Below are 26819 nucleotides of genomic sequence, written 5' to 3' on the forward strand. Positions count from 1 at the left end.
GCGCATTCTCCTTGGCGCTCTCTTCTGGGCTTCGCAGCCTTTCAGGATGCCCCGCCCCCCAATACCACGCAGGCGCGTCTTTTGGCTAGCTTTCTTAGGCTCCACCCCCTCCCAAGGAGCTCCGCCCTTTCCGTAGCACGCAGGCGCAATTTTCAAGGCGCTCTCTCAGGCCCCCGCCTCCTCCTACGGCGCCCCGCCTCTCCCTTAGTACGCAGGCGCATCGTTCTTGGAGCTCGCGCAGGCTCCGCCCCCTCCCCACCACCCCGCCCCCGCCGCCCTGCCCTGCCCCGCCCCTAGGCGGTTGCTGGCGGCGGCCGCCGCCCTCCCTCGACCCAATGGCGCGGCTGCGGCGTCAGTAATGTGAAGCAGTGAACTGACTTGTCCGGCCCCCGGGCCTGCAGCCCATTACACCATCCGCCGCGGCAGCTGCTGCAACGCGAACGGCCTGGGAGGGAGGGTGCAGACAGCTCCGCGGGGCGGGGCGGAGCGAGCAGCGCGGCCGGATTCATTCCTGTGGGGCGCGGGGCATGGAGGAGCTGTGCGGCCGCAGGCGGAGTAGGGCATCCCAGGCGTCGGGGACAACGGTTTCCATTTGAAGGGGCGGCCGGACCCGGAGCAGCCGACGGCAGGAGGACCAGCCCTGGGGCAGGTAGCGATGGTCGCGGCCTGGGGCCCAGCGGGGAGGCCTGGGCGGGATGAGGGCATGGGGCAGATGGCGGCCGGCCGGGGTCGTGTGGGCCGCGGGACCCAAGGCAAGCGGGCGGCTGGAAGGGGTGGGAGGCGAAGGTGACGGAGGGCGGTTGTGGCCGCCGAGCACGGGGCGGCTGGGGAAGTTAAAGGCTGGAAGGCGGCCGGATTTCCTGAGCGCCTCGCGTAGTTTGAGGGGAAGAAAGCCTTTCCGGCGAGGTCTTAGCGTGAGCAGGCCGAGAGTTGGTGCGTCTGACCTTTTTGTTCCTTGTCGAAACCCATCCTGGCCACAGTGAGGCCTTCCAGCCTCGCGCCCTTGGCGAGTTCTCTGCAGATGCGAGAAAGAAACATCTCTGAACCCGCCGCGACTCCTGCCGCTTTCGGGTACTCGCTGGGCGTGTGCAAGCAAAACCAGAACAAAGCTGGGCTGCCTAGAGCCGGACACGAGGAAACCAATTGCCTGTAGTGTTTCGTTTTCCGCACATTGGGAGAAACTGCCTCCCATCGAAACATTCTGGTCTCCGTGTGAACCCTTTTGTATTTTCCATTCGCACCTCCTTTGGAGGAAGGGGAAGGAATGGTTCCGAGTACGGCAATTTTTCCTTTTCTTCCCCCCACACCCCCAAGATTAGAAAATAGGGAAGCCCAAATCGTGTTTCTAACTTGTATGAAAAATCCTAAAACTGCTTTTTAAAAAAATTTTTTTTTTTAATTCTCTAGTTCGGTGCTCTGCTTCTCTGATGTTGGAATGCGATAGGACAGAACATACTCTCTGGGTTTCATATCCGTTCTGGGTCTCAGTGACTAACATTGAACTTTGGCTCCTGTTACTTGCCTGCGTGGAGAGTTAAGCTGGAGCTTTGCTTTCACCGATAAATAAAGCTTAGCCTCGACTGGACATAAATGGATCTAAAGACAGCGGTGTTCAACGCAGCGCGCGATGGCAAACTCCGGCTCCTCACCAAGTTGCTGGCAAGCAAATCTAAAGCCGAGGTTTCCTCCTTGATCTCGGAAAAAACAAACGGGGCCACACCACTCTTGATGGCTGCTAGGTATGGACACCTCGACATGGTAGAATTCCTTCTAGAGCAGTGCAGTGCTTCCATAGAAGTCGGGGGCTCTGTCAATTTCGACGGGGAAACCATCGAGGGGGCCCCCCCTTTATGGGCCGCTTCTGCCGCAGGACATCTGAAGGTTGTCCAGTCTTTGTTAAATCACGGAGCATCTGTCAACAACACGACTTTAACCAACTCAACTCCTCTTCGAGCTGCGTGCTTCGATGGCCATTTGGAAATAGTGAAATATCTTGTAGAACACAAAGCCGATTTGGAAGTGTCCAACCGACACGGGCATACGTGCTTGATGATTTCATGCTACAAAGGACACAAAGAGATTGCTCAGTATTTACTTGAAAAGGGGGCAGATGTTAATAGAAAAAGTGTTAAAGGTGAGTTCAGCTTTGTTTTTCTTCTGTTTGTTTTGTTTTAAGGGACTGCCTCTTATTTTCAGGAAGTTTGGTAACAATTGGTAGCATCGTTGCTGAGTAAGGCCTACTTTGACAGACCTGTGTTTACTAGGTAACCCTTCCCGATTACCTTGACTCTGATACCTGATAGTGCATTAACATATGTGATAAACGATCCCAGTCACCATCTTCAGCAGCATTTTCTCTCTTCCTGAAGTTACAGAACATACTAGTGGCAGAAGAGCTGGACCTCCAGGTTACAATTGGATCCGTTTGGCAGTATAGTGAAATACGTTGTTTTGAACTCTTTAAAAGTCGCTTTGGAGTAGTGAGTTACTATCTTATTTATTCTAGGTAGGCAGTTTATTTGTTATTCTGTCATAGAAGGGTAAACCACATTGCCTTGAAAGGATTAAATCTGAAAGAGATACTTGTTCCCTGATTCCATGTACTAGAGGCCAATTGGAAAATCCTTGTATGTAGAACACATATTAAGTGTAGCAAGACAGAAAATGGGTTTTCAAGACTTGCTCAGGGCTTACAAAGCTAATAGGACTAGGTCAAACCAGTGTGGATTTGTTGGCAACAGTTTAGGGAGTCCAGTGTAACTTTCAAGATTGTCAGAAACTGTACTGCCTGACTTTAAAAAGCTGTTAAGATTTAAGAATATCGTAAATCAGGCTAAGAGTTTTTCAAACAACATAAATCGGCTTGTTTTGTTTACAATGAAAAGTAAGTCTTATTCCTGCATTCTAGACTTCTATAGAAGTTCACCATCTTTTATGGTTTGTATCTTTCCATTAGAGATAGACTGTGCACCCCTCTCTCCCTGCTTTGCCTTTCCTGTTGGGTGACACCTCAACTTGTGTGCATGTATGTTTGTATACATGTGTGTGTAAATGCATGTGTGTGTGTTTGGTATACAGGCTCAGGTTTAGTGAGAATTGTGGTTTCTTTAAAAATACAGAATTGTTCTAGAATATGTTTTTGTTTTAATCCCAGGTATGGGATATGGGGCCGTTTAGATTGTCCACAGCAGCTGACTGTGATTTGCCTCATGCTCTAGCAGGGATGTGATTTTACCAGCTGGAGATAGTTTCTGCATATGTATGACATTTGGAATTCTGGGGACTCTTGAAAGGGTATATAAATTCTAGAGCTCCAAGAGACACTGGCTGCTGCTGCTGCTCCTCTTCTTCCTCCTCCTCCTGCTGCTGCTATTCCTCTTCCTGCTGCTAGTTGCTGTGGTTGAGGTTTGTTGCATTTTGTCAAGTGGTCGTGTGGAAACAGACAAGAAGAAATTGTATATCCTGACTAGGAAGATGAAGCTTGCTCCAAGGATCTCGACTCCCCTAATCAGCAGGAAGCAGTTTAACAAAATCTATGTCCCCTTTCTATTTTTCCTACCTGGTGTTGGGGGGTTGGGAGGTTGGAATAGGGATGGCTGAAGGGTGGTGGAAAAAGAAATTGACAAAGTAGCCAAAAGCCTGGCTATACTCACGTATCTTAATCCTAGATTATGTCATTCAATCCAGCAAACATGGCTAGCTCATTGTTGTTTGATACAGTTTTTCATTGAATGTATATAGTTAGTTGATCCAGGACTGTGCTGCTGTGAATATTTTTGAAGAAAATTGTGTATTAGCACACTTCTGTGAGAATAATTATGGTATGAATGCCTGCCTAGGGTGAATTGCTGAAGCAGAGTATGTGTGGTGATATAGAAGGTGAACTGCTGGGGTGATGTGTTGTTACTGAGCGTTTATAACAACAGCAGTGTTTTTTGAAAAGGGCTTATGGAAATGATACAAGACCATTGGGTTTTCTTTTCCCCCTGAAGTTTTTCAGAACAAACGCAAAACTATTAAAAAAAAATATCCTGGTACTCAGACAATCCTTTGAGAGATAGTTCTAAATTTTATACAGATATGAGTATGCAGTTTTATTTAATATCTTGTCCTATAACCTGTTTTTAAATTAATAAGTTATTTTTAAATTCTTAACCATAGCTCCTTAATTTTAAGAACTGCATACTCTTTTTTCTTTTTGTAGACTAGATGTTCATGTTTACAAAAATAAGTAAATCTTGGCTGAATAGTTGATACTACAGGGTACACTATATCTTTAGTAGTTTTCCTTTAACATTTTTTCTCACTTAATACATCCCAGTTATGGTTTCCCCTCCTTTACTCCTCCCAGTTCTTCCTCACCTCTCTCCCATCTAGATCTACTCGTCTCATTAGAAAACAGACAGGCTTCTAAGGGAGTATACTATAGGCTATATTATACTGTACTGTAGTATACTCTACTATACCATATCATACTATATTATACTGTACTATGATAGAACTAACACATTGGAATTGAACAAAAACAGAAAAGAGCCCAAGAAAAGGCAGAAGAAATAGAGACCCACTTGCTCATATACCAGGGAATCCCATACAAACATTAAACTGCAGGTCGTGTTCATGGTGCCTCAGTCTCTGCGTTCATGTGTGTGTCAGTCAGTCATCTTGATTTAGAGGGCTTTGTTTTCTTGCTTGTCCTCCATCTCCTCTGGCTCTTATACTCTTTCTGCCTGCTCTTCCCTGGGGTTCCCTGAGACCTGAGGGGAAAGATTTGATGGAGACATCCCATTTAGGGCTGTGTGTTCTAAGGTCTCACAACCCTCTACATCATTTCTGGTTGTGGACACCTTTTCTTTGCATCCACAGCAGGAAGAAGCTTCTTCGATGACAGCTGAGCAAGGCACTGAGCTATAGTAGAACATGATGTTGTTAGGAGTCGTTTGTTTGTTTGTTTGTTTAGGACAGTAGTATTTGGTTTTGGCCAGTCTCAGGGGCTTGGTCATCCAAGCAGTGTTAGTTATGGGGTTCCATCACATGGGGTGGACTTAAGCCAAATCAGATATTGGTTAGTTGGTCCCACAAGGCTTTGTGACACCAATTGCACTAACATATCTTGTAGGCAGGACATCACTGTACATCAGACTCCTTAGTGGTTTGCTTGGTCTTTACATTTTTGCTTTGGTAGGGTGCTATATCAAAGATGCTAGAACACAGGGTGCAGGCTCTCTGTAGGCACCAGCTTAACTTCTCCATGTCCAATGAGTTGTGTAGATGTTGTCTTCAGATGGGGTCTTGCCATCAGTTTGTGGTGAGCAACCTATAGTCTTGGCAACAGCATGGGTTGTTTGGGGGTTCCCATGGACTCCCTTTGACCAACAGCCTAATTAGATGTTACTCAGTTCCAGTACTAGAAACTTTGTTTAGTAACGAGATGGCTAGATCAGGCTCTCTCCCTCCCATTATTTGGGTATTTCATTTAGTTCTCCTCCATTTATGTATATATTTCAGGAAGCTTCTGCTGTATTAGGTTTCCATACTACCCTTTAAGTGACCCTTAACTTTAGCTGTCTTTCCTCATATTCTCTCCCTCATCCCCCTTTCCCCTTCCCTCGCCACTTCATCCTCCTGTTCTACCCTCCTATCCTATCCATCCATGGTTATTTACATCTATGGCTATCTATTCCCTTTCTTAATGAGATTTATCAGTCCTCCCCAGTCCCTTACTCCATACCTAACCTATGCTTCTAGGGTGAGTACCTTGGTTATCATTGATTTAACGGCCAGTATCCTCATATAAGTGGATATGTACTTACTGCATTTGTCTTTCTGGGTCTGGGTTACCTAATTGAGAATTTTTTTTTAAAGATTTATTTACTTATTTTATGTATGTGAGTACACCGTAGTTGTCTTCAGACACACCAGAAGAGGGCATTAAATCCTATTACATATGGTTGGGAGCTATCATGTGGTTATTGGGAATTGAACTCAGGACCTCTGGAAGAGCAGTCAGTGCTCTTAACCGCTGAGCCATCTCTCCAGCCCTTAACTCAGAATTTTAAAAATTCTAGTTCTATCATTTACCTGCCTATTTCATTTCTTTTAATGGCTGAGTGATACTCCATTGCATAAATGTGCCATATTTTGTTTATCTTCTGTTGGGACATCTAACTTGTTTCCAATTTCTGGCTATTACGAATAGAACAGCATATGAAGATGGTTGAGCAAAAGTCTCCGTGGTAGGATGAAGCACGGAGACATGACGTCTTTCAGTAGGTCATTTGTCATCCGATTTCCATAGTGACTGTACAAGTTGGCACAGTGATGGAGGAGCATTCCCCTTACTCTGCATCTTCACCAGCATGAGCTCTCACTTGTGTTTTTGATCTTAGCCATTCTGATGGGTGTAAGATGAAATCTCAAAGTAGTTTAAAGAACCACATAGCTGGGGAGTGGTGGTGCATGCCCTTAGTCCCAGCATTCAGGAGTCTACAGAGTGAGTTCCAGGGCATCCAGGGCTATACAGAGAAACCTTGTCTTGAAAAACAAAAAAGAAAAACTGCATATTTTTCTAATTGAGCTTTACATTGATTGTGTGTTTTCAATGATAAACAAATGTTTTGTAAGCATTCTTAAGTATTTTGTTCCTGATTGCCTTTAGAGGTAGGCTGATGAAACAGCCTCTTTTTTTTTTTTTTTTAAATCTTGGTTAAGAATATTTATTTAAATTATTGTTTAATCATGTCAATATTAGGAATGCTTCAAGATAACTAAAGGGAAGAGGGTAAAATTACGATCCCATGTTGAGGCTTTTAGGTTTTGTTTTTTTGATTAGGGCTCTTTTTATTTATCAGTTTAATGATGTCCATATTATTGAAATCCAGTTGGGGTATGTTTTAAATTCTTAAGTCAGTGGAGATGTGAATACTGAAAGTATTGCCGTATATTTTCTAAGCTTGACTTAGATACATCTATAAAAAACAATATATACTGTACAGGAGAAATGTAATAATAGATAGCTCATATTTTTGGCAGCTCTTTCTCTTACTGTGTGATTATTTTTGAGTGATTCAAAAGGAATGTTCTCTTTCTCATTACCATTGTCACAGCTCTATATGTGAGGATGTGTGTGGTCCCCCCACCCCACCCCGTTTTTTTTTTTTTGGTTTTTTTTTTTTTTTTTTTTTTTGCCAGATGATCTGCTGTCTTAAGTCATATTTTTCTCGGTATCAACCTCTTGACACATCTTTTTAAGAAGACAAGTAAGGAAAGAGTTACACCAAATGTTTCAGATCCCTTCAGTTTTAAAGCCATACAGAAATAAAAGATTTTCTCATTTTGTGTGTAACCTTTTTGTGATGCTACTTCATTTGGTCTGGGATTGTTTATGGATGGTAGGGCCAGATTCCAGTGTATACACACCCTCACCTGCCTGTACTCTGATCCTCAAGCTTTGATTCTTCAATAATTGTTCTTTGATTGATCCTGAGATATTTGGGTGAGGGGATAGGGGTTGGGGAAAGGAACAGTGGTAATCGAAAAGAACTACTTAAAACTGATGTTGGACTGGAAGAGCAGCATATTTGACTTGGTGGTGAAGAATTTTCTTCGAATTTTTAGCTCTACCTTAAAAATAATAAAAAGACTAGAGGTAGAATCCAACAGTAGTGGTGGTGGGGACCTCGGGGTCTCATGCATGCTAAGAAGTGCTCTATTTCTGAGCTACATCTTCATTCCAGTGTCTTAGACATATTTTATGTCATGCATTAGACAGTGGTGGCGCACGCCTTTAATCCCAGCACTTGGGAGGCAGAGGCAGAGGCAGATGGATTTCTGAGTTCCGGGCCAGCCTGGTCTACAGCGTGAGTTCCAGGACAGCCAGAACTACACAGAGAAACCCTGTCTTGGGGAAAAGAGGAGAGAGAGAGAGAGAGAGAGAGAGAGAGAGAGAGAGAGAGAGAGGGAGAGAGGGAGAGAGGGAGAGAGGGAGAGAGGGAGAGAGGGAGAGAGGGAGAGAGAGAAAAAGTTCTGAAAAAGATAACACCAATCAGTTATACTTGGTCTTTAAAGTGCCTATGACTTCTTCATTCCTTTACTTCTTAACAAGTAGTTGACTATTTAAGCTTTCTCATTACTTTTTAACAGGCTGTTGACATTTTTTGAACATGTTTAATCGGTAGAATTTATTCATTAGTTGAGAGTGCATTATCAGTAAGATAAGATACCTAGTCTTGATCCCTGCCTTTAAAGTTTGATCTCAGAGACAGGTTCATAAGCAGATATTATTATATAAATGGAAAGAACTTTATCCCTAGTAACAAACAACCTGAGGAGGAGTGCAGTGGGTTCTTTCTTTCCCATAGCATTCTATAATGGGAGAAAATTCTTCAGATATTCAGGAGTATCTCTCTAATTTAACATAAAATTGATTTTTTTAAAAAAAATTTTAACTTTATTTTATGTTTATGGGTGTTTTGTCTGCATGTATGCCTCTGCATCATGTATTTTCAGTGTTTATGGAGATCAGCAGGGGTATTGGTTCCTCTGGCGTTGGTGTTACAATTGTGAGCTGCCATATGGATGCTGGAGATGAAACTCATCCTTTGGGAGGGCAACCAGTGTTCTTAATCACCGAGCCATCTCTCCAGGCCTATAACAATTGTTTTGTGAGACAAGTTGGTACCTCTTTAAAACCAATGATCTCCAAATCTGAAGAGATTATATTACTCCCCAGAATTACATTTGTCTCAGTACTTCACATTGACCATTGTTTGGTCGTTTTGTTTGTTTGTTTGTTTTTTTGTTTCGTTTTGTTTGAGATTGCTTTTGTTTATGCTTGGAGTTTTTACTTTACTGCTCTCAAATGAAGTTACTTAAGCCCTTCATGTCTGCTTTTACATCCAAACTTAGGAATTTAACAGTCATTTTTGTGTATTTTCAATCATACTGGTCTTTGTTCTTGTTGGTCAAAATATATTTTATCAGGAAAACAACTGTTTTGAGTGTTACTGAGTTTTCAATTAATTTTATTGAGCTTTAATTCATATATCTTAGTTATTTAAAACATACAATTCAGTGGGATTTTTTTTAGTGAGTTTAATGAGTTAGATAGCTATCACAGCAATGTTTTATCATCCTGCCCCAAACTTCATGTTCATTGTCTACTGCATTAGCCTCAAGTGATTACTGAGTTTCTTTCTGTCCCTGTAAATCCACCTGTTCTAAACTTGTATGAGTGCAGGTGGAACATATGTCTCTCATGATTTGCTTCTTTCATTTAGCATAATGTGTTCAAGGTTCATTCAATTGTAGCGTGTCAGTTTCATTTTTATTACCAAATAATATGTCTTTGTATAGCTCATTGGTTCTCAATCTGTGAGTTGTGACCCCTTTTGGGGGGGGGTCAAATGACCCTTTCACAGGAGCTACCTAAAACCACTGGAAAACTTACTTACAATACTTAAAATTTATAACAGTAGCAAAAAATACTATGAAGTAGCAGTGCAAATAGTTTTATGGCTGGGAATCACCACAACATGAGGGGGTCTGTTAGAGTATTAGGAAGGCGGGTCTAGAGCCTACCATTTTTATCCAGTCAGCAGTTGGTGAGCGCTTCATTATTTTATTCAGCTTTATGAGTGATGCCTTTATGGGCATTTATATAAAAATTCCATGAGTATATATTTTCATTTCTCTCAGGTGTATGTGTTCCTAAGAATTAAAATAAGGCTACAGAGGTCACTGAATTTTTGAGGAAGCACCAGGCTGTTTTTCAGAGCAGTTGCATGGTTTATATTCCTCAGAATATAGGAAGGGCCTAATTTTCTGCACTCACCAGCACTGTTTTGTTTAAATGCCTCCAACCCATTCTAGAATTGTGATTTTGATTCATAGTTTCCTGTGGCTAATGATGTTTAATATCTATTCATATGCTTAATTCATGTATTGTTTGTCATTTCTGTATCTTAGTGTTTCCTGTTTTTTGTATGTTTTATAATTGAGTTCTATTAGAGTTTATATATTTGGTATCCAAGTCTTGTATCATATGTATTTACAAGTATTTTTTCCCTTTTGTGGATCATTTTTCATTTTTGATGGTATTGCTCATAGCAGTTTGAATTATGTTGCAGATTTTAAAGAATATCTATTGTAGATTTTAAAAAATATCCATTGTACATCAGTTGTGTGTAATATTTGACTTAAACAAGATAATTGCTTGTTATATTTTTATTTATTTTAAATGTGTGTGTGTGGGCACACGGATACCACAGCACATGTGTGGTGGTCAGAGATAAAGTTACAGGGTTTACTAAAATTGTTTATGGCTTAAGAACCTTTCCAAGGACAAAAATTGTGACCTAATCATAATATATACTATATTTCCACTATGGGTCATTCAAATTTAGACAAAATAGCAGTACACAGTGGGACACATATGTCTGTATCCCTTTATTTTGATTTAGGATGTTTGGTAGCATGTTGATAACATTTATGTGTAAATATTGCATTCCATTCAGATAGGGGAATTATAGGTTTGTACCACCAGGCAGGGCTGAATACAGAGAATTCTTGAGCTTCAAACTACGTCTTACCCAGAGTACTGGTATATTTTGGGTTACTGACTTTGAGAAACATATTGACTTCATTGTTTGGCAAAAACTTTCATATATCATTTGAATTATTTTATATTCTTGCTGTCAGTTAATTATAGGAGTCTTTAAAATGCTCCCACGAAGTACTTCTTAAGGGAATGTTATAAGTGCGTTGTAGGTTCCTGATCTTAATATCTGTACCAAAAAGCATTCCACTGAAGATGGCTACTATTCATTCTTCTAAATATTCTTTGTTCTGTTTTTGAGGTTATATAGCTGAAGATTAACATAATCACATCATATTAACTTTCTACAGAAAGTCTTTGACTTGATGTTTAATATGCCATTAGCTAGTATCTTAGGGTTTCATTGCTATGACGAGACACTATGACCAAGGCAACTCTTTTAAAGGACAGCATTTAATTGGGGCTGGCTTACAGTTTTAGAAGTTTAGTCCATTATTATCATGGTGGGAAGCATGGCAGGGTCCAGGCAGACACAGTGCTGATTAATGAACTGAGACAAAGGCAATCAGGAAGAGATGCTCTTCCACACTGGGTGGAGCTTCAGCATAGGAAGAGACTTCCAAGCCCACCCCTACAGTAACACACTTCCTCTAACAAGGCCACACCTCCTTATAGTGCCACTCCCCATGGGCCAGTCACTCAAACACATGAGTTTATTTTGCTTTCTGTTTTCTTTAAAGATTAATTCATGAAATCTCAATGTCAAATACCTTTATTTTTATTTAGGATGCTTGGAAGTATTTATGTTTTAAGCATTGCATTTATTTTTCATTGTTTCTTACTTTGAAAGTAGGAGGCACAATAAGGTAGCCTTGCTAAATCTCAGTTGTTATATTGTGAGAGTTTTAAGAGCCAGAAAATGTAGCAAATTTTTGAGTTGAATATGTAGTAATTGGCATATATTGTTTAAAATCAGTGATGATTAGGTTTCAAAAACATGGTCTTTGGCATATAATTTAACACAGGTGACTAGAATGAACATAATGATTTGATCTTTAAATTTGGGTAAGACTTTTTACAAAATACTTAACATTTAAATGTCTGGTAGTTATTTTAACAAACCATTGTTTATTATATTATGAAGAATTTTTATATAGACCAATCTCAGTCTAAAATAGATGCTCTTTTTTTTCCTCCCCTCCCCCCTCCTCCTCTTCTTCCTTTTCCTCTTCTTCCTCCTCCTTTTCTTTTTTCTCCTTAAGGCAAGGGACTCACTGTGTAGCTCTGGCTGTCCTGGAACTCACTATGTAGACTAGACTGACCTTGAACTTACAGAGATCCACCTGCCTTCCAATGTGCTAGGATTAAAGGCATTAGTAGCTACTGCTCTGGCTTTCATTAATTTTTTCTGAAACTTTGTAAACAGGAAAAAAGTTTCATTAACTAGGAATAGAAATCAAATTAAAAAATGATTTTAAAATACTATAAAAGTGGAACTTACTATTTTTCTTTCCCTTCCAAATTTTAATCTTTTATACAATATATTTTGATTATATCTATCCTAATTCTTGGACAATCCTTGTCCCCCTCATCCTTTCATGCTCCCTTTCCCTTCCTCTCTCCATAATCAGCTGAATTTAGTTAATGCTGCCTGCTGGAGTGTTTTGTTGGATTGGTCTTGTGCAAATAATTGTAACCGTGGTGAGTTCATGAGCGTAATGACCATGCCCAGAAATCAGCAGTTTGCAACACACCTTCCTCATCCTCTGGCTCAGTTGTTTCCTGAAACTTGTGAGATTATAGATTTCTCATATAGGGCTAAGCACTCAATATGACCAGTAGTTAAGTTTCTGCATTAACTTTGGATACTGCAGAGAGAAGCTTTTCTGGCCAAGGGTGAGGGCAACACTAATCTATTTGTATGAACATAAAGTTTTAGAAGGTAGTTTGACAATGTTGCCCCCCCCCCCCCCACTAGGCCATATGAGCTCCAGAGCCATGGGCTTTAGGCCAGCTTTTCAGTACCTGGCCCAACTTCCCTCCTTTCAAGTGTCTAATGAGAAAGCAATTGGTTATGCCCACAACAGTCATGCCACTGTTGCATCCCTGTGCACATTTGCCCTGCAAGTCAGTGTTGTAACTAGAGGTTATACAGCTGGGTTGGTCTATTTATGAGTTTTCTCTCTCAGCGGGCTTCATGGTACTTTCTGGTACCTAGAAAGCTACACATGAGGGAGAAAGCTTCAAGTCAGTTCCAGCTTGATTGCTCTGTATCCTACCATAGTGTTGCTGTTGTATCTTCAGCAATAGGGTCTTCCCGTCTAGCTATTGTGGGCAGCCTAGAGCAATGGCAATTACCTGTATTGGTTGGGGGCCCTCCGTAACCTCCCTTACTCCATAAGGGAGGTATCCCCTTGTTAGAAATTTCAATTTACTAGCCTATACCTTCTAGGCTATACCTGCATTGTCACTGTATGTTGGGTATCTATGTTTAAACTTTTTTTAAAGTTACAGGTTTTAAATAGCTTTTGAAGTACTAAGTGAAGTATTAAGTTTTACCATAATTGTTTTTCATACATCTTTAGGTTTGGTTAATCCACTCCCGAACTACCTCTCCTCTGTCTCCTCTACATCATTTCTTCCTTAAACCTTTAACCCTCAGTATTATTCCACTTCTCTCTACTTTGATATCATGTGTTCTACTATCCTCTTAACTGTTATGAAGGTGCTAATTTTTGGCACGTGTTTATTGAGGTATAATTCATAAAGTCAGTGTTTTAGTCAATATTTCTGTAATTTTTGGTAAGCATTGTTACTGCCATATAAATGTAAGAACAGAAATTTCTTCTTTTCCCTTTGCAGTTTATTTACCCTTCTTTCAAACCCTAGCCCCTGGCAATCATTGGTCTGCTATCTGTCATTGCTGTATTTATTATAGGCACTATTTTAGTAGTGAATATTTTAAAGCAACACAAATGCCTACTGATAAGGAAATGTTTATGTGAATTATGACATACCTCCTTACTTTAGCTTTTATTGTAAAACCATTAAAAACAATTAGGCAATATCAAAGTGATTTACAGAGGCTATGCAGACTTGAAACTTTGACAGAATTCCAACATACAGGTGAAAAGCATGAATAATTGAATATACTGAATATAACTGTCAAAATATAGTATACAAAAAGATTTGTAGAAACAGTACAAAAATTATAGTTGAAGAAAATGAAATAAAAACCTTTAATATGTGAAAATGAAATTCAAGTCTATGAGTATTAATGGTACAGTCTTATCTGTTAATTTAACATTTCTGAATTCCTTTGTGCTGTGTGGCATAGTTCAGAGGTTAAGACAGTAACTTTTTGACCTATGAAGCCTAAAATGTGAATTTTGCTAGGTTCTAGGTTAGACTCTTACCAGAGATACTTAGAAGCAAGGCCAGAGAGATGACGAACATGGTATTATCATGTAAAGTCTGCTCCTATAGTGCACCTGTGTCCCACTTAACCAAATAAAATACTTTCTAAAACTACAGATTATTTTCTACATTCTATAGTGGTTTAAGAATCTTGAAGATTTTCTACTGTTGCTGAAGAGGAAGCATAAATTAGGAAGATGTCATTGATTGAACTTTGATTTGAATGTTGACTACTGTTAGATACAACATTTACAAGTGTAGTATGACTGACTTTTAAAATGGAATCTCAGATTGCAACCCTATAGGAAGAACAACAGTATCAATTAACTGGACCCCTCAGAGCTCCCAGGGATTAAACCACCAGCCAAAGACTGATACATACATACATACATACACACACACACACACACACACACACACACACACACGGGCTGGTTCATGGCTCCCTCTACATACGGAGCAGAGGACCACCTCATCTGGCATCAGTGGGGTGGGGGTGAGGGGCCTTGGTCCTGTGGAGGCTTGATTCCCCAGAGAAAAGGGATACTAGAGGGGTGAGGTAGGAGTGGGTGGGTGGGTAGGGGGAGCACCCTTTTAGAGGCAAAGAGGAAGGGGATGGGAGGGGAGTTCTTGTGGGTGGGAGACCAGGAAGGATTACATTTGAAATGTAAAACAAAATGATTGATTAAAAAAATAATAAAATGGAGTCCCAGAAATAATGGCACTGAGGTGGCATTTGGGAGATTTGTTTCTATGAGGTTTTTTAAAATTAATTAATTAATTTTGTGTCTGTGTTTTGCCACTAATTTTTGGTTTCCTGTTCATGTGTAGAATTGAATTTAGCCCTCTGCCTCACATGTTACTGTTAAAGATTAAAAGAGACAACAGCTAATACATTTTAAGAAAATAAACATTTTACTAGTAGATTTTTTTCTTTTGTCATTTCTGCTTTTTCCCTCCCTTTTTAAATTTGCTACTTTCTCTGGTTTTAATTTACTACTTTTCTTTCTTCCTAATTTCTCAATATAATTTATTTTTTCATTTTTTTTGCATATTCACACATGCTCTACTTTCTGAGTTTAATATGCTCCTTATTTTTTTCTCCTGCCACAATTTCTTGAGATTGATCATAGCTATTTTAAGTCTTTTTGTTTGTTATGTGTTCAATTAAAGGTATCCATTACTCTGAGCACAGTTTTGGTTATAGCTATAAGATTTGTTATTTAGTACTTTCATTGCCAGTCACATAAAATAACCTTTTGACTTAGTTTTCTGACTCATGGATTATTTATTAAAATGAGTTTTAAAATTTGAAATATAGAGAATTTTTTATGTTACTGATTTATTTTATGTTTTTTGAGACAGGATTTCTCTGTAACCCTGGCTGTCCTGGAACTCACTCTGTAGACTAGGCCTGCCTCAAACTTAGTGGTCCATCTACCTCTGCCTCTTGAGTGCTGGAGTTAAAAGGCATGTGCCATCATGGCAAAGTTTTATGTCACTCTTTTGATGTTCTTTAAAACTTACTTCATTGCCTAGATTATGGTCAGTATTTGTTACTTCACATACTTCACGTATCTTTGAGGGAAATATTTTTCTTCCATGAGTTCTGTCTTTATGTTGGGGGTGTGTATTACATGCATACATTTGTCTTGGACGTTTGTTTGCATTTTAGTCAGTGTTTTCCTTCTAGTAGGATCATTTCATTCATTTCCATTTAATAGCATATGTTCTTGTAGTTGGATTTTTATCTGGTTCCTTTTGGGTTTTCTCTGTGTTTTTTGTTTACTTACTTGCTAGTTTGTTTTATGGGGATTTTTTTGTTTTTGTTTTTAACCTTTGGATTATCCTTTATTTCTCTTTATTCTGTAATTTAAGAAAAAACTAATTACATGTATGTTTGTTCCGCGCACCTCTGATTGGCTGTTCACTCATCACCCAATATTACGCCTCGGGATGGGCAGTGACTTTGGCGCGCTTTTTTGCCTTTGCACCTGCGCAGTTAGTTGTTTACTAGTGGGGAGGACACGATGTCCACGCCATCTTGGAATGGCGGATATATCACCGCTAACCGCGGCTTCCTACATATGTTCTTGCATTGTTTCTGTAGTGCGACTTTGGCCTACATTTCTACTCCCTTTCCTATAGTGCGGCCTTAGGCACTCACTCGGGCTACAGTTCTCCTGATTTCTGTGCTATCGCTGCCAAGTATTTTACTTCCATATGTAGTATTTCAAGCCCACAATGAAAAAGCTATATTTATATAGATTTCCCCCTTTTTTTAGGATGTATGTTCATGTCTCCTGGTTTCTAGGTACTTATTCCTTCTGCTAGTAAATACTCCAAAGATATTTTGGCTTTTCCTAGTAACAAATATTTTAGGTTTTTTTTTTTTTTTTTTCATCTACAGTGTTTGTTATTTTCATTTATCCATGATGTGGTCTTGAAGTACAACCTGGGAGTTCTTTTCCATTAGGGATTTTCACTGAGATTCCGTGTCTCAGCTTTTGTTTGTGGGGACACTTTTGCTGCTTTTGCTCTTGCTGCTTCCTAGCAGAGAACGAATAGAACCTTTCTATGGTTTAATGCTTTTCTCTTTGGAGTTAGTTTGCACACACACTCTCTCTCCCTCCCCCTCCTCTCCCTTATCAAGCCCTAATATTAGAGACAAGGTCTCTCCTTAGCTTTAAAGGGTCAAGTAGGCTGGGCTGGGCTGGGCTGGCTGGTTAGCAAGCCCCAAGCTCTATCTAAGGTTCTGGGGATCAAACACATTTCTGTGCTTACAAGGCAGGCACTTTACCAACTGAGCATTCTCCCTAGATCCCTCAGATCATTGTTTGTTGTCATTCAGTGTACAGAAGAGAAAATAGCATACAAACCAGCTGAAAACTACAAAAAACCAAATAGACATTCTAGAACTCAAGAAAATTCAGTGTGCGTGCCTTTTAAAAATGGATTGACCCATCTGAACTAGATGGATCAGATGAAAATACAGAGAGAACGTGATAGATGGAAAAGGTCTATAGGAGACAAAGGGAACAGGGCCACGAGGGCAGCGTGCCTAAAGCCAGCAGCAGTATCTAAGGAAAGAGTTTGAGAAAAGTTTCAAGTTAATGAAAGATACATCTTACAAAAGCCAAGAAGGATGAAGACAAACACGTAAAGGGAACTCATCAGATTGGCGCATAGTGTAGAGGCTGAGGAGTTGAGCAGTGGCTGCCTTAGTGTGAAGACAGGCTGCTCAGTCCAGGAAGCTGGATTGCCTCTGGAGTTCCATCCAGAAATGGGGGGAGAATTCCTGGAGAGACACTGATTTTCAGTCCATCTTGGAGGGCTGAAGAGATAGGTTGTGGTGTCAGTGTGGGCTGATAGTAGCAGTGGTAGAAACAAGATAGATGTCCTCACAAACAAGGGGTGAAAGCAAGCAGCCAAACTAGCCTGCTCTTCTCACCTCTAGTAGCTAGGATGTCACAGGAGGTGCTGCCCCTCAGTTGGTGTGAGGATTCTGACCTCTTCATTTAGACCTTCCCAGAATACCTAAACAGATATGCCCAGAGGCCCGTTGATTCTAGGTGCACCAAAGTGACATTTACCATCACAGCACCTGAAGGATGATCCCTCTGGCTTCCACAGGTACACACTCATACCCTGATAATGAACACACAGATTTGAGTGGTGCTGTAACAGTTTGATCCTCCAAGTAGTATCAGTATTTGAGTGTTTGAGTACATGTAGTAACATCCTCAGCTATTTTATTAAATTTGATTTCCTTTTCTGTGATGGCTTGTTTATTTGTAGTTCAGTTTTACCTGTGGGACTGTAGCCTGAAGTAGGGAACAAGTTTCCAAAGCTCCCTCCCAATAGACTGTGACTGCAGTTGTCTCCAGTCTGCAATGCAAGCTTTTGAGAAGCCTGGTTTTCACCTGTCTTCTAAAGCCAGTAAAGACAATTTGGAAAGTTGTGCCCAATTCTTGACTTTTCTAGTTTTCTTTCTTCTCCTGGATTATTTTCTTGGCTCTTAAGTACTTTAAGCAAAGTTTTAGATTTAAATTTTTTGCTAGGCATGGTGGGACAAGCCTGTAACCCCTAAATTCAGTAAGTATAGACAGGAGATAAAGTTTGAGGATAGCCTGAGCCTGTATCAAAAACAAAAACCAAAAAACAACAACAAAAACAAAACAAAAACGAAGGAAGGACAGAAGGACTAGAGAAAAGGAAAACAGTTTTTTTGTTTTGTTTTGTTTTGTTTTGTTTTTTGAGATAGCATATTGTCTATGCTGACCTGGCTGGCTTTGAAAGTACAGACTCCCACCTCTACTTTTCAAGTGGTGGATTAGAGATGTACACAGTCATACCTGGCTCTCTTGGTGATTGCACTGCATTGTCACTGCCATTACTAGACCAAAAAAAAAAAAAAAAAAAAAAAAAAAAAAAAAAGCCTCCTTTTCTCTTTCTAAGTCACAGTTTTTGGGGGGTGGGTGGGCTGTACATGGCTGTATTTAGAATACACATACTTTAATTTTTCAATAAATGCAGAATTTTAGTTCATTTAAAACTGACTTGTACATCTCTAGTCTTGATTCTATGTTACTCTTAATGTAGAAGAAATGGCATTTAAGCCTTTTCTTCTGGTTCAGATTTTTGTTTGTTTTTAATTTATGACATCTATTTTTGGGGAAAAATGAAAATAATAGGGATTCTCACTTCAGAATAATTTGAAACATTTTTAAGATGTACTTAGAGTAGTAGTCATTTTTACTTAATTGAATTTGAAACAAATGACAATCAGTAATCAGAACCTCTGAGTGCCCTGGGTGGTTGGCAAACTTTGTTGTAGATCACTAAATCTGAGACAGAATAAACAGATTCTAAATAATCATATAGTACTTACAGATATTGTGGGCAAGAAAACAAGATCAACTAATGAAATGTTTCAAAGTCCTTGTATATAACAACTTAAAATTATTTGACATGACATTTACTTATTTGCTAGTTGGGGTGGTGGGCTGTGTGCCATGACCTGTGTGTGGAGGTGAGGGGCCAACCAGAGAGAGTCAGCTCTTTCTTTCAACCCTCTAGGACCCAGAGATAGAACTCACCAGGACTGACAGCAAAAGCTATCTTTTACTTGCAAAGCTATCTTTTTTTATATTGTTTTGGTTTGGTTTTCGACACAGAGTTTCTTGGTATAACAGCCCTAACTGTCCTGGAGCTCACTCTGTAGACCAGGGTGATCTTGAGTTCAGAGATCTGTTTGCTTCTGCTTCCCAAGTCCTGGGTTTTAAAAGCATGATCCACTACACCTGGTCAAAGCCATAATGATGACCCATGTTTTTTCTTTCTGTATGTATATATGTGCCTGTGTTTGCTTCTATGTATGTATACCATGGCTTACTTGTTTATAGGGTCTGTTTGTGGTTTGTTGTTTTTAGGGTGTGTGTGTGTGTGTGTGTGTGTGTGTGTGTGTGTGTTCTGTATATGCCAGGCAAGTTGATCCACAAACTTTGTGGAATTTGGTTTCCACCTCCCATCTTGGTGTAGAAACACTGGGATTTCAGGTTTACACTACTGAGCTGGGATTTACGTGGTTTCTGAAGGTTCATACTCACATCTTCATGCATGGTTGGCAAACACTTTACTTATTGAACCATCGCTGAGGCTCCCCCAACCCCAACTTTAATTCTAAAGTAAATTTGTTATTTAAAGTATTCATCTCCAAACCCCTTTCTGGTGTACATACTATGTTGCAGGTCCTCAAAAGCACCCTGATGTTTGAAGGTGACTCACTAGAATATTATTCATAGGTAAGATTTATATAGTGATATCATAAAGGAGACACAGCTGATCATAAGAGGAGATTCAAGGGTGTGGTCTAGAAGGGCATGTGCAGGCCTCTTCATACTTTCTCCTTTCACAAAGAAAAATAATGAGAAGACTCATAGTATTTTGGCATAGGGAAACCTGTGACAGAGTTTGCACTTAAGGTTGTTATTAAGGACTGGGTCATACAGGTACCTTTTGCCTAACCATATCCCAAATTTCAGATTCCTGGACAAAAACCAACTGTTTAACCCAAACTTCATAAACTACAGTTTAATACAGTGAGCTACCCCTATCATTTAGGTTTTTGCTAGTGTAAAGAACAAGTTTCCAGATGCCAGTCTGAGGCTTAACCTTGTGAGAAAGTTCTTTCTGAGAGTGGCAGTTTTAGCCTGCTTTGTTAACTTTCTATAAATATGCCCAGAATGATGCATTGTGAACACTGTTCAACATTGCATATCCATACCAAAGATCTGCATAGTGGCTTTGCTTCTGATCATCAATCAAATAGTTGTTATTGCCCTTATATATAATATTTGATGTTTATGTCATACTGTTTCTGTGGGTTGTTAATAACATGTCAGTGCCTTTGTCAGTTTTAATTCATGTGAGGGGTAATGGAACAATATTAGGACATTTAGTACATTTAAATCAATATTTAAAAAATTAAATTATGCTGGGAGGTGGTGGCGCACGCCTTTAATCCCAGCACTTGGCAGGCGGATTTCTGAGTTTGAGGCTAGCCTGGTCTACAGAGTGAGTTCCAGGACAGCCAGAGCTACACAGAGAAACCCTGTCTCGAAAAACCCAAAAAAAAAAAAATTATAACAGGAATTAATTCTATAACAGGAATAATCCTATTCTCAGAGGAATTTGTATATATCCTTTGAAGGGTCACATCATACCACCCACATACTTTCAGGTCTTAGTGGACTTATTTTTTCTATGAGAGCAGTGTTTTAAAAAATATGTAACATATATTGGCTTTAAAACTCATTTGATAATCAGGACTTTTGAAAAAAAAATTTTGTCCTCTACTGAAGTCAAGTGGAGGAATCTTAGATCTTGTTTTTGTTTCTGTTTTTTGAGACAGGGTTTCTCTGTCTAGCCCTGGCTGTCCTGGAACTCACTCTGTAGATCAGGCTGGCCTGGAACTCAGAAATCCTCCTGCCTCTGCTTCCCAAGTGCTGGGATTAAAGGTGTGTGCCACCACTTCGGCAGAATCTTAGATCTTAAAGACTAGATTTTTCATTTATAAATGGAGAAACTGACCCAGAAATCTACAAATAACGTAGGAATTCTATTTCACCCACAGTTGTTTAGAGAATATGCTTTTGAGTCACAAAATATTCACTTCCTTTTGACTATGGATGAAAAGTGCCAAGGGCCGTTGACTAAGAAGCTTTATCTGGCAACTCTGGTGTTGTTTTGTTTTCCTTTTCGTATTTATTTTAGTCAAGTTATTTGTTCAGGAAGTTTAATAAGGTATTTTCTTTAGCTCCTGCTGTGTATCAGACATGGATATTAGGTGCTGAAGGTAATTACAGTATGTCTTATGGTTGGCTTAGAGTTGCCTGCACTCTTTTGGGGTTACATTATATCCTGGTGCTTCAAAGTATGTTCTTTTCTCTCTCTTTAAGGCAATACTGCATTGCATGATTGTGCAGAGTCTGGAAGCTTGGACATCATGAAGATGCTGCTTATGTATTGTGCCAAGATGGAAAAAGATGGCTACGGAATGACTCCTCTTCTCTCAGCAAGTGTGACTGGTCACACTAATATTGTGGATTTTCTTACACACCATGCCCAGACAAGCAAGACAGAACGTATTAATGCTCTAGAGCTTCTGGGAGCTACGTTTGTAGATAAAAAAAGAGATTTACTTGGGGCTTTGAAATACTGGAAAAAGGCAATGAACATGAGGTACAGTGATAGGACTAACATAATTAGTAAACCAGTCCCACAGACACTAATAATGGCTTATGATTATGCCAAGGAGGTAAACAGTGCAGAAGAGTTAGAAGGTCTTATTGCTGATCCTGATGAGATGAGAATGCAAGCGCTGTTAATTAGAGAACGGATTCTTGGTCCTTCTCACCCTGATACCTCTTACTACATTAGATATAGGGGTGCTGTCTACGCTGACTCTGGAAATTTTAAGCGATGCATCAACCTATGGAAGTATGCTTTGGATATGCAGCAAAGCAATTTGGACCCTTTAAGCCCAATGACTGCCAGCAGCTTACTGTCTTTTGCAGAACTGTTCTCCTTTATGCTACAGGACAGGGCTAAAGGCTTGCTGGGGACTACTGTTACATTTGATGATCTCATGGGCATACTGTGCAAAAGTGTCCTTGAAATTGAGCGAGCTATCAAACAAACTCAGTGTCCAGCTGACCCATTGCAGTTAAATAAGGCTCTTTCCATCATTTTGCACTTAATTTGCTTATTAGAAAAAGTTCCTTGTACTCTAGAACAGGATCATTTCAAAAAGCAGACCATCTACAGGTTTCTTAAACTGCATCCAAGAGGAAAGAATAACTTCAGCCCTCTGCATCTGGCTGTGGACAAGAATACTACATGTGTAGGGCGGTACCCTGTTTGTAAGTTCCCATCTCTGCAAGTTACTGCGATACTGATAGAATGTGGTGCTGATGTGAATGTCAGAGACTCTGATGACAACAGCCCCCTACATATCGCTGCTCTGAACAACCATCCAGACATCATGAATCTCCTTATTAAATCAGGTGCACATTTTGATGCCACAAACTTACACAAACAGACTGCTAGTGACTTGCTGGACGAGAAGGAGATAGCTAAAAATTTGATCCAGCCCATAAATCATACCACATTGCAGTGTCTCGCTGCTCGTGTCATCGTAAATCATAGAATCTATTACAAAGGGAACATCCCAGAAAAGCTAGAGACCTTTGTTTCACTTCATAGATGATAATTCGGTTGTGCTTCAGCACTGTTAAAGCACGACTTGGGAACAGTTGTTTCATAATGAGCACTGTTGTGATAACACCAGCATTCATTTAGCTTGATATCATTGTGCTCTCATTGGCTAAAGCATTGTAAGCATCAACTTTGCAGGATTGGTTTCCCAGTATTTAATATAAATATACCGTATAATATATTGTTGTGAATTATTGAGAAATGTAATGTCATATTCAAATTTCTAAAACTGTCTGCCAAAGGCCATTCTAATTTTGTTTTCTGTTGGGTGTTTGGGACAGAGTTAACCGTTTTTCAGTGATGTCTTTATATTTTACTAGTTTGTGAATTTTATACAATTGAAAGTCATCCTCCCCTGGCTCCTACTTCTGTCTTCAAGTTTTGCCTGTTTCCACTTTTTTCTCCCAAACCATTTCTGCTACAGTGTTCCCTGAACTTTGGGTCCATGCTAAGTCATACACCTTATGGACTTGTTCACCATTTGCAGTTACCATAAGTGCTTTATCTTCTCTATGCACCGGCTTAAACTGGGACTGTTGTGTGTTGGCATATTCTCTATGCAGCAGTTGGTCAACTTCGCCTCAGAACACTGTTTTCTTAGGTTCCGAAGCTCATTTCACAGAAGCACTCCTAGAGCATGTCACTTTCTAGAGTTGCCGGTAAGCTGTGAGCTCAAGCTTTTTCAGATCTTACGGTTGTTTTTGCTTTATTTCTTCACATCTGAGGTTTCTTTCTTCAATCCACAGAAAATTTTGTATGCTAAATTTGGGAAACAAATCTATTACAACTCATTAACCCAGTTGAAATTTAGGTCTGTCATCTTAGGATATCATTCAGTAAAGGAAGACCTTTGTAGAGTGACCTGCGTTTCATACCGCTCCAGCGCTGTCCTGCTTGTGCTGATGGTGTGATGGTGTAGAGAATCTGCTTCAGTTTAATCTCAGACTTTATCACACAGCCTAGGACTCACATTGAGCTATCAGTCATCGAACTGCAGACCACTTTTAGTTACAAAAAGGCTGGAGCATGTCAGTGGCATGATGCTTGCCAAGCCAGATCTAGGCATCTAAGATAATTAAGGTATTATAGTATGCAGTTTACTGCCATAGGATCAAAGGTCAATAACAGTGTTCTTTCTTTCTTCAAGTTTATGTATATCTTTTAAAGATAACGTGCATGAATTACTTTGATCTCAATTATTTGTCACCCTATTAAACACAAGAGATTGCACAGTGATTTTTGTCCCCTTAATGAAAGCGCCTCCTTCTGTTCCTCTTCCCCTCCCTGCCACCTCCCTCCTCCCAGCTCTTCCTTCCCTTGCCTTTTTTTTTCCCCTATTGTAGATTTATTAATGCCGCAGAAAGGGCTCTTTAGACTTAAGAGAAGATAAGTGAAAATTAAAAAGATTCAGGTAATCACTCAGCACTTTACCGTTACTCAGTAGGATTTACAATGAATGGTACATTGCCTTGCAGATGTAAAGAAATTGTTCTGAATGAAAAGCTTATTGATTCTAGCAAAGAGTCAGTTCGCCTGTGAACTTCATGATCTGAGTCACTTGGATTTAGGGATGACATTTTATTCTGAGGGTTGATGAATTGCCACTTAAAGAATTACAAATAATGAAATTCATCTTTATTCAGTAAAAATTTGTAATGGGTAGTAAATAAAGAACATTAGACTTTTTCATTAAACAATTGAGGTTTAATTCTTTAAAATGTATTCTTACTCATTTTACTACATTTTAAATTACATTTTGCCATTGGAGAAATGGATTAGTTATCAGTGGGCTCTTTAAACTCATCAATGAAGAAGGTTTTACTATGTTTTATTTACCTTGGGCAAGTCTGATAAAATATTTGAGCTGCTATATATAAGGGTAATATATCTAGACAGATATCCTAATAATATTTTGAAATCATCTCCCTCTAATGGGTGTTGTCAGAGTTATCTATGAGTGAGCCACTATTTTTTTTTTTTTAAAGAAAATTAAACTTGTCCATTTTCATGAATCATCATTGGTTGATTTTACTTTTTGAGTAAAAGATGACAATTTTATTTTAGGGATTTAATGTCTTGCCTCCCCTCTTTGCCCAGAAGAGTCTGGCTCACATGCTCGTAGATCAGAGCACATCTTAACACTGTTTTACAGGTGCGCTGGAATTGTATAGCCCTGTATGAAATAAGGATGTCTTTACTAGTGGCTTCCTTCACTACAAATAGATAACAGAACTGGTCCTTACTTAGTCTTGAAAACTGTAGTGCTGTATTGCAGTCAGGATGCGGCTCTCCCTTTTTTGTTTGCCTTCTCCAGAAATGCCATTGGGAGCTCTTGAAAAAAGCAGTTTAGTAGCTCAAAATTAGCCTTGATTTTATTTTAGAGTGAGTTGGTTCAGAAGTGCAACCTCAGATAATTGTTAGGGGCTTCATCGGGAAAGTGTGAGACTGAATAAAAATTCTGAAGTTTGTGGGTTTATTTTTGTCCGTGGTGAGGAAATGATCTAATTTTACTCATTTGAATCAAACTAACTTGGACACGTGGTGGTATTGGCTGGAATTAACTTACAGGTCTCAACATTGTTTCTCCAGAAATGCCTCTGAATTTCAGATGTTCTACAATTTTGATCATTTCTGTAAAAGAAATGGTTATTTTATTTAGATACCAGTCTCCTTTCCAAATGCAAATGAATTACAGGTTTTAAAATGTAATTTTTTTGTCCTTACGTCTGACAAGCATAGACATGTGGAAGATAACTTGTACTCTTAATGATTTTGAAGTTAAGCGATTGCTTATTTGCCAAGAAGTAATTTGTAATATTTTCTAAAAGCCCATTTACTATGAGTTGAGAAACTGTTTAGGTTATATTTGGAAATTTAGCTTTTTTAAAACCAAATTGCTCAGCAAAACCCTTCAGCTTGAATGCACAGGTGTGTTAATCTCTGCAAGTAGTTCCCAGCAGGGCCTGCGTGAGTGATAGCGATCTCATACCCTGTACAACAGCACCATTGCTTGGAACTTGAACCACTTTAAAGTTAGATACGAAGGAAACTTAGTATCTAAGGTCCTAATATCTTAGATACTAAGAAACTTGAATTGCTTGTCATCTTTTTCCTTTACTTTTTCCCCTTGTGTATCACTAAACGACTATTTCTCTTCCGTTTGTTGGTTCCCATTGTGTATTTTTAAAGAGAAGTACTGTATCCAGATGCCAGCCAATAAATTGTCACACAATGGAAAAACAATATGCCACAGCATTGTAAGGTTTAATAAAATTAAATTTGCACCAAATTTAAGTGTGCTCTTATTAACTCTTAATTCTTGGTGAGTGTTACCTTGAAATATATTTAAATGAATTCCTGGATTCCTTTTTGAAAAAATGCCTATTTGATTACTTCAGCCAGTTAGAACTCACCCATGCCATTACCGATTCTGCGATTGGTGTCAATAAGATGACTTGTGTACAGTTTACTGTAATTTTTTTTTCCTGGTAAATACATAGGAACTAAAGACTGGGAAGACTTGGTGAAGAGCACAGAAGGACTGCTTTTAAGGTGTTCTTGTCTTTGATAGGTGGTATTATTAAAAACATGTTTAGTGATGTGTATACAATGGAGGTAAGTTTTCTATACTTATATTTCAAGTAATATAATTTAAGTTTCATTCCGTATGTCTTAAGTTACCTAATATAAGATTTCAGTTGACCTGGAAAGTTGTTCATAATTCTAAACTCATGTAGTATAAATTAGGATCCAGTGATCCAGCTTTTCACTTTGGGATCATTGGTGTGCCTGACCTATGTATGACATGTGAGCATACATTGATTGTTGTCTTCATTCCCAGCTGTGTGTTAACTATGGTTGTCTTCATCACCACAAATACTTAGAAGAAAAAAAAAAAACTTAGCAAACTTACAAGGAAAAGAATAGTTTTATTTTAAGGGTTTGAACAACAAAATGTACATGTCAAGATGCTGTACTTCACAATGCCATTTTTCAAGCTTTTATGTATGCTGCTGGGTAAAATATCACTGTTGAAGTCTGAGCTTTGGGACTTAAGAGGAATAATTGG

General features: G+C 39.3%; 1 protein-coding gene across 1 annotated transcript; it reads left to right on the forward strand.

Moving 5' to 3' along the window:
* The first annotated feature begins 206 nt into the window (after nt 1-206).
* On the forward strand, nt 207-26039 carry Fem1c (fem-1 homolog C). Its single transcript, XM_034518172.2, has 3 exons — nt 207-649; nt 1408-2134; nt 21433-26039. Exons 2-3 carry the CDS (start codon nt 1591-1593, stop codon nt 22740-22742), a joined length of 1854 nt encoding a protein of 617 aa, XP_034374063.1. The 5' UTR covers nt 207-649; nt 1408-1590; the 3' UTR covers nt 22743-26039.
* The last annotated feature ends 780 nt before the right edge of the window (nt 26040-26819 follow it).

Source organism: Arvicanthis niloticus, chromosome 14 (genome assembly GCF_011762505.2).
Source record: "Arvicanthis niloticus isolate mArvNil1 chromosome 14, mArvNil1.pat.X, whole genome shotgun sequence".
In the NCBI taxonomy this organism is placed as follows: Eukaryota; Metazoa; Chordata; class Mammalia; order Rodentia; family Muridae; genus Arvicanthis; species Arvicanthis niloticus.

What these genes read in the sequence shown, in the direction of transcription:
- Fem1c (XM_034518172.2), top strand. Translation starts at nt 1,591, where the DNA reads ATGGATCTAAAGACAGCGGTGTTCAACGCAGCGCGCGATGGCAAACTC. An exon ending in TAATAGAAAAAGTGTTAAAG is followed by an intron (nt 2,135 to 21,432) that starts GTGAGTTCAGCT and finishes TCTCTCTTTAAG; the next exon opens with GCAATACTGCATTGCATGAT.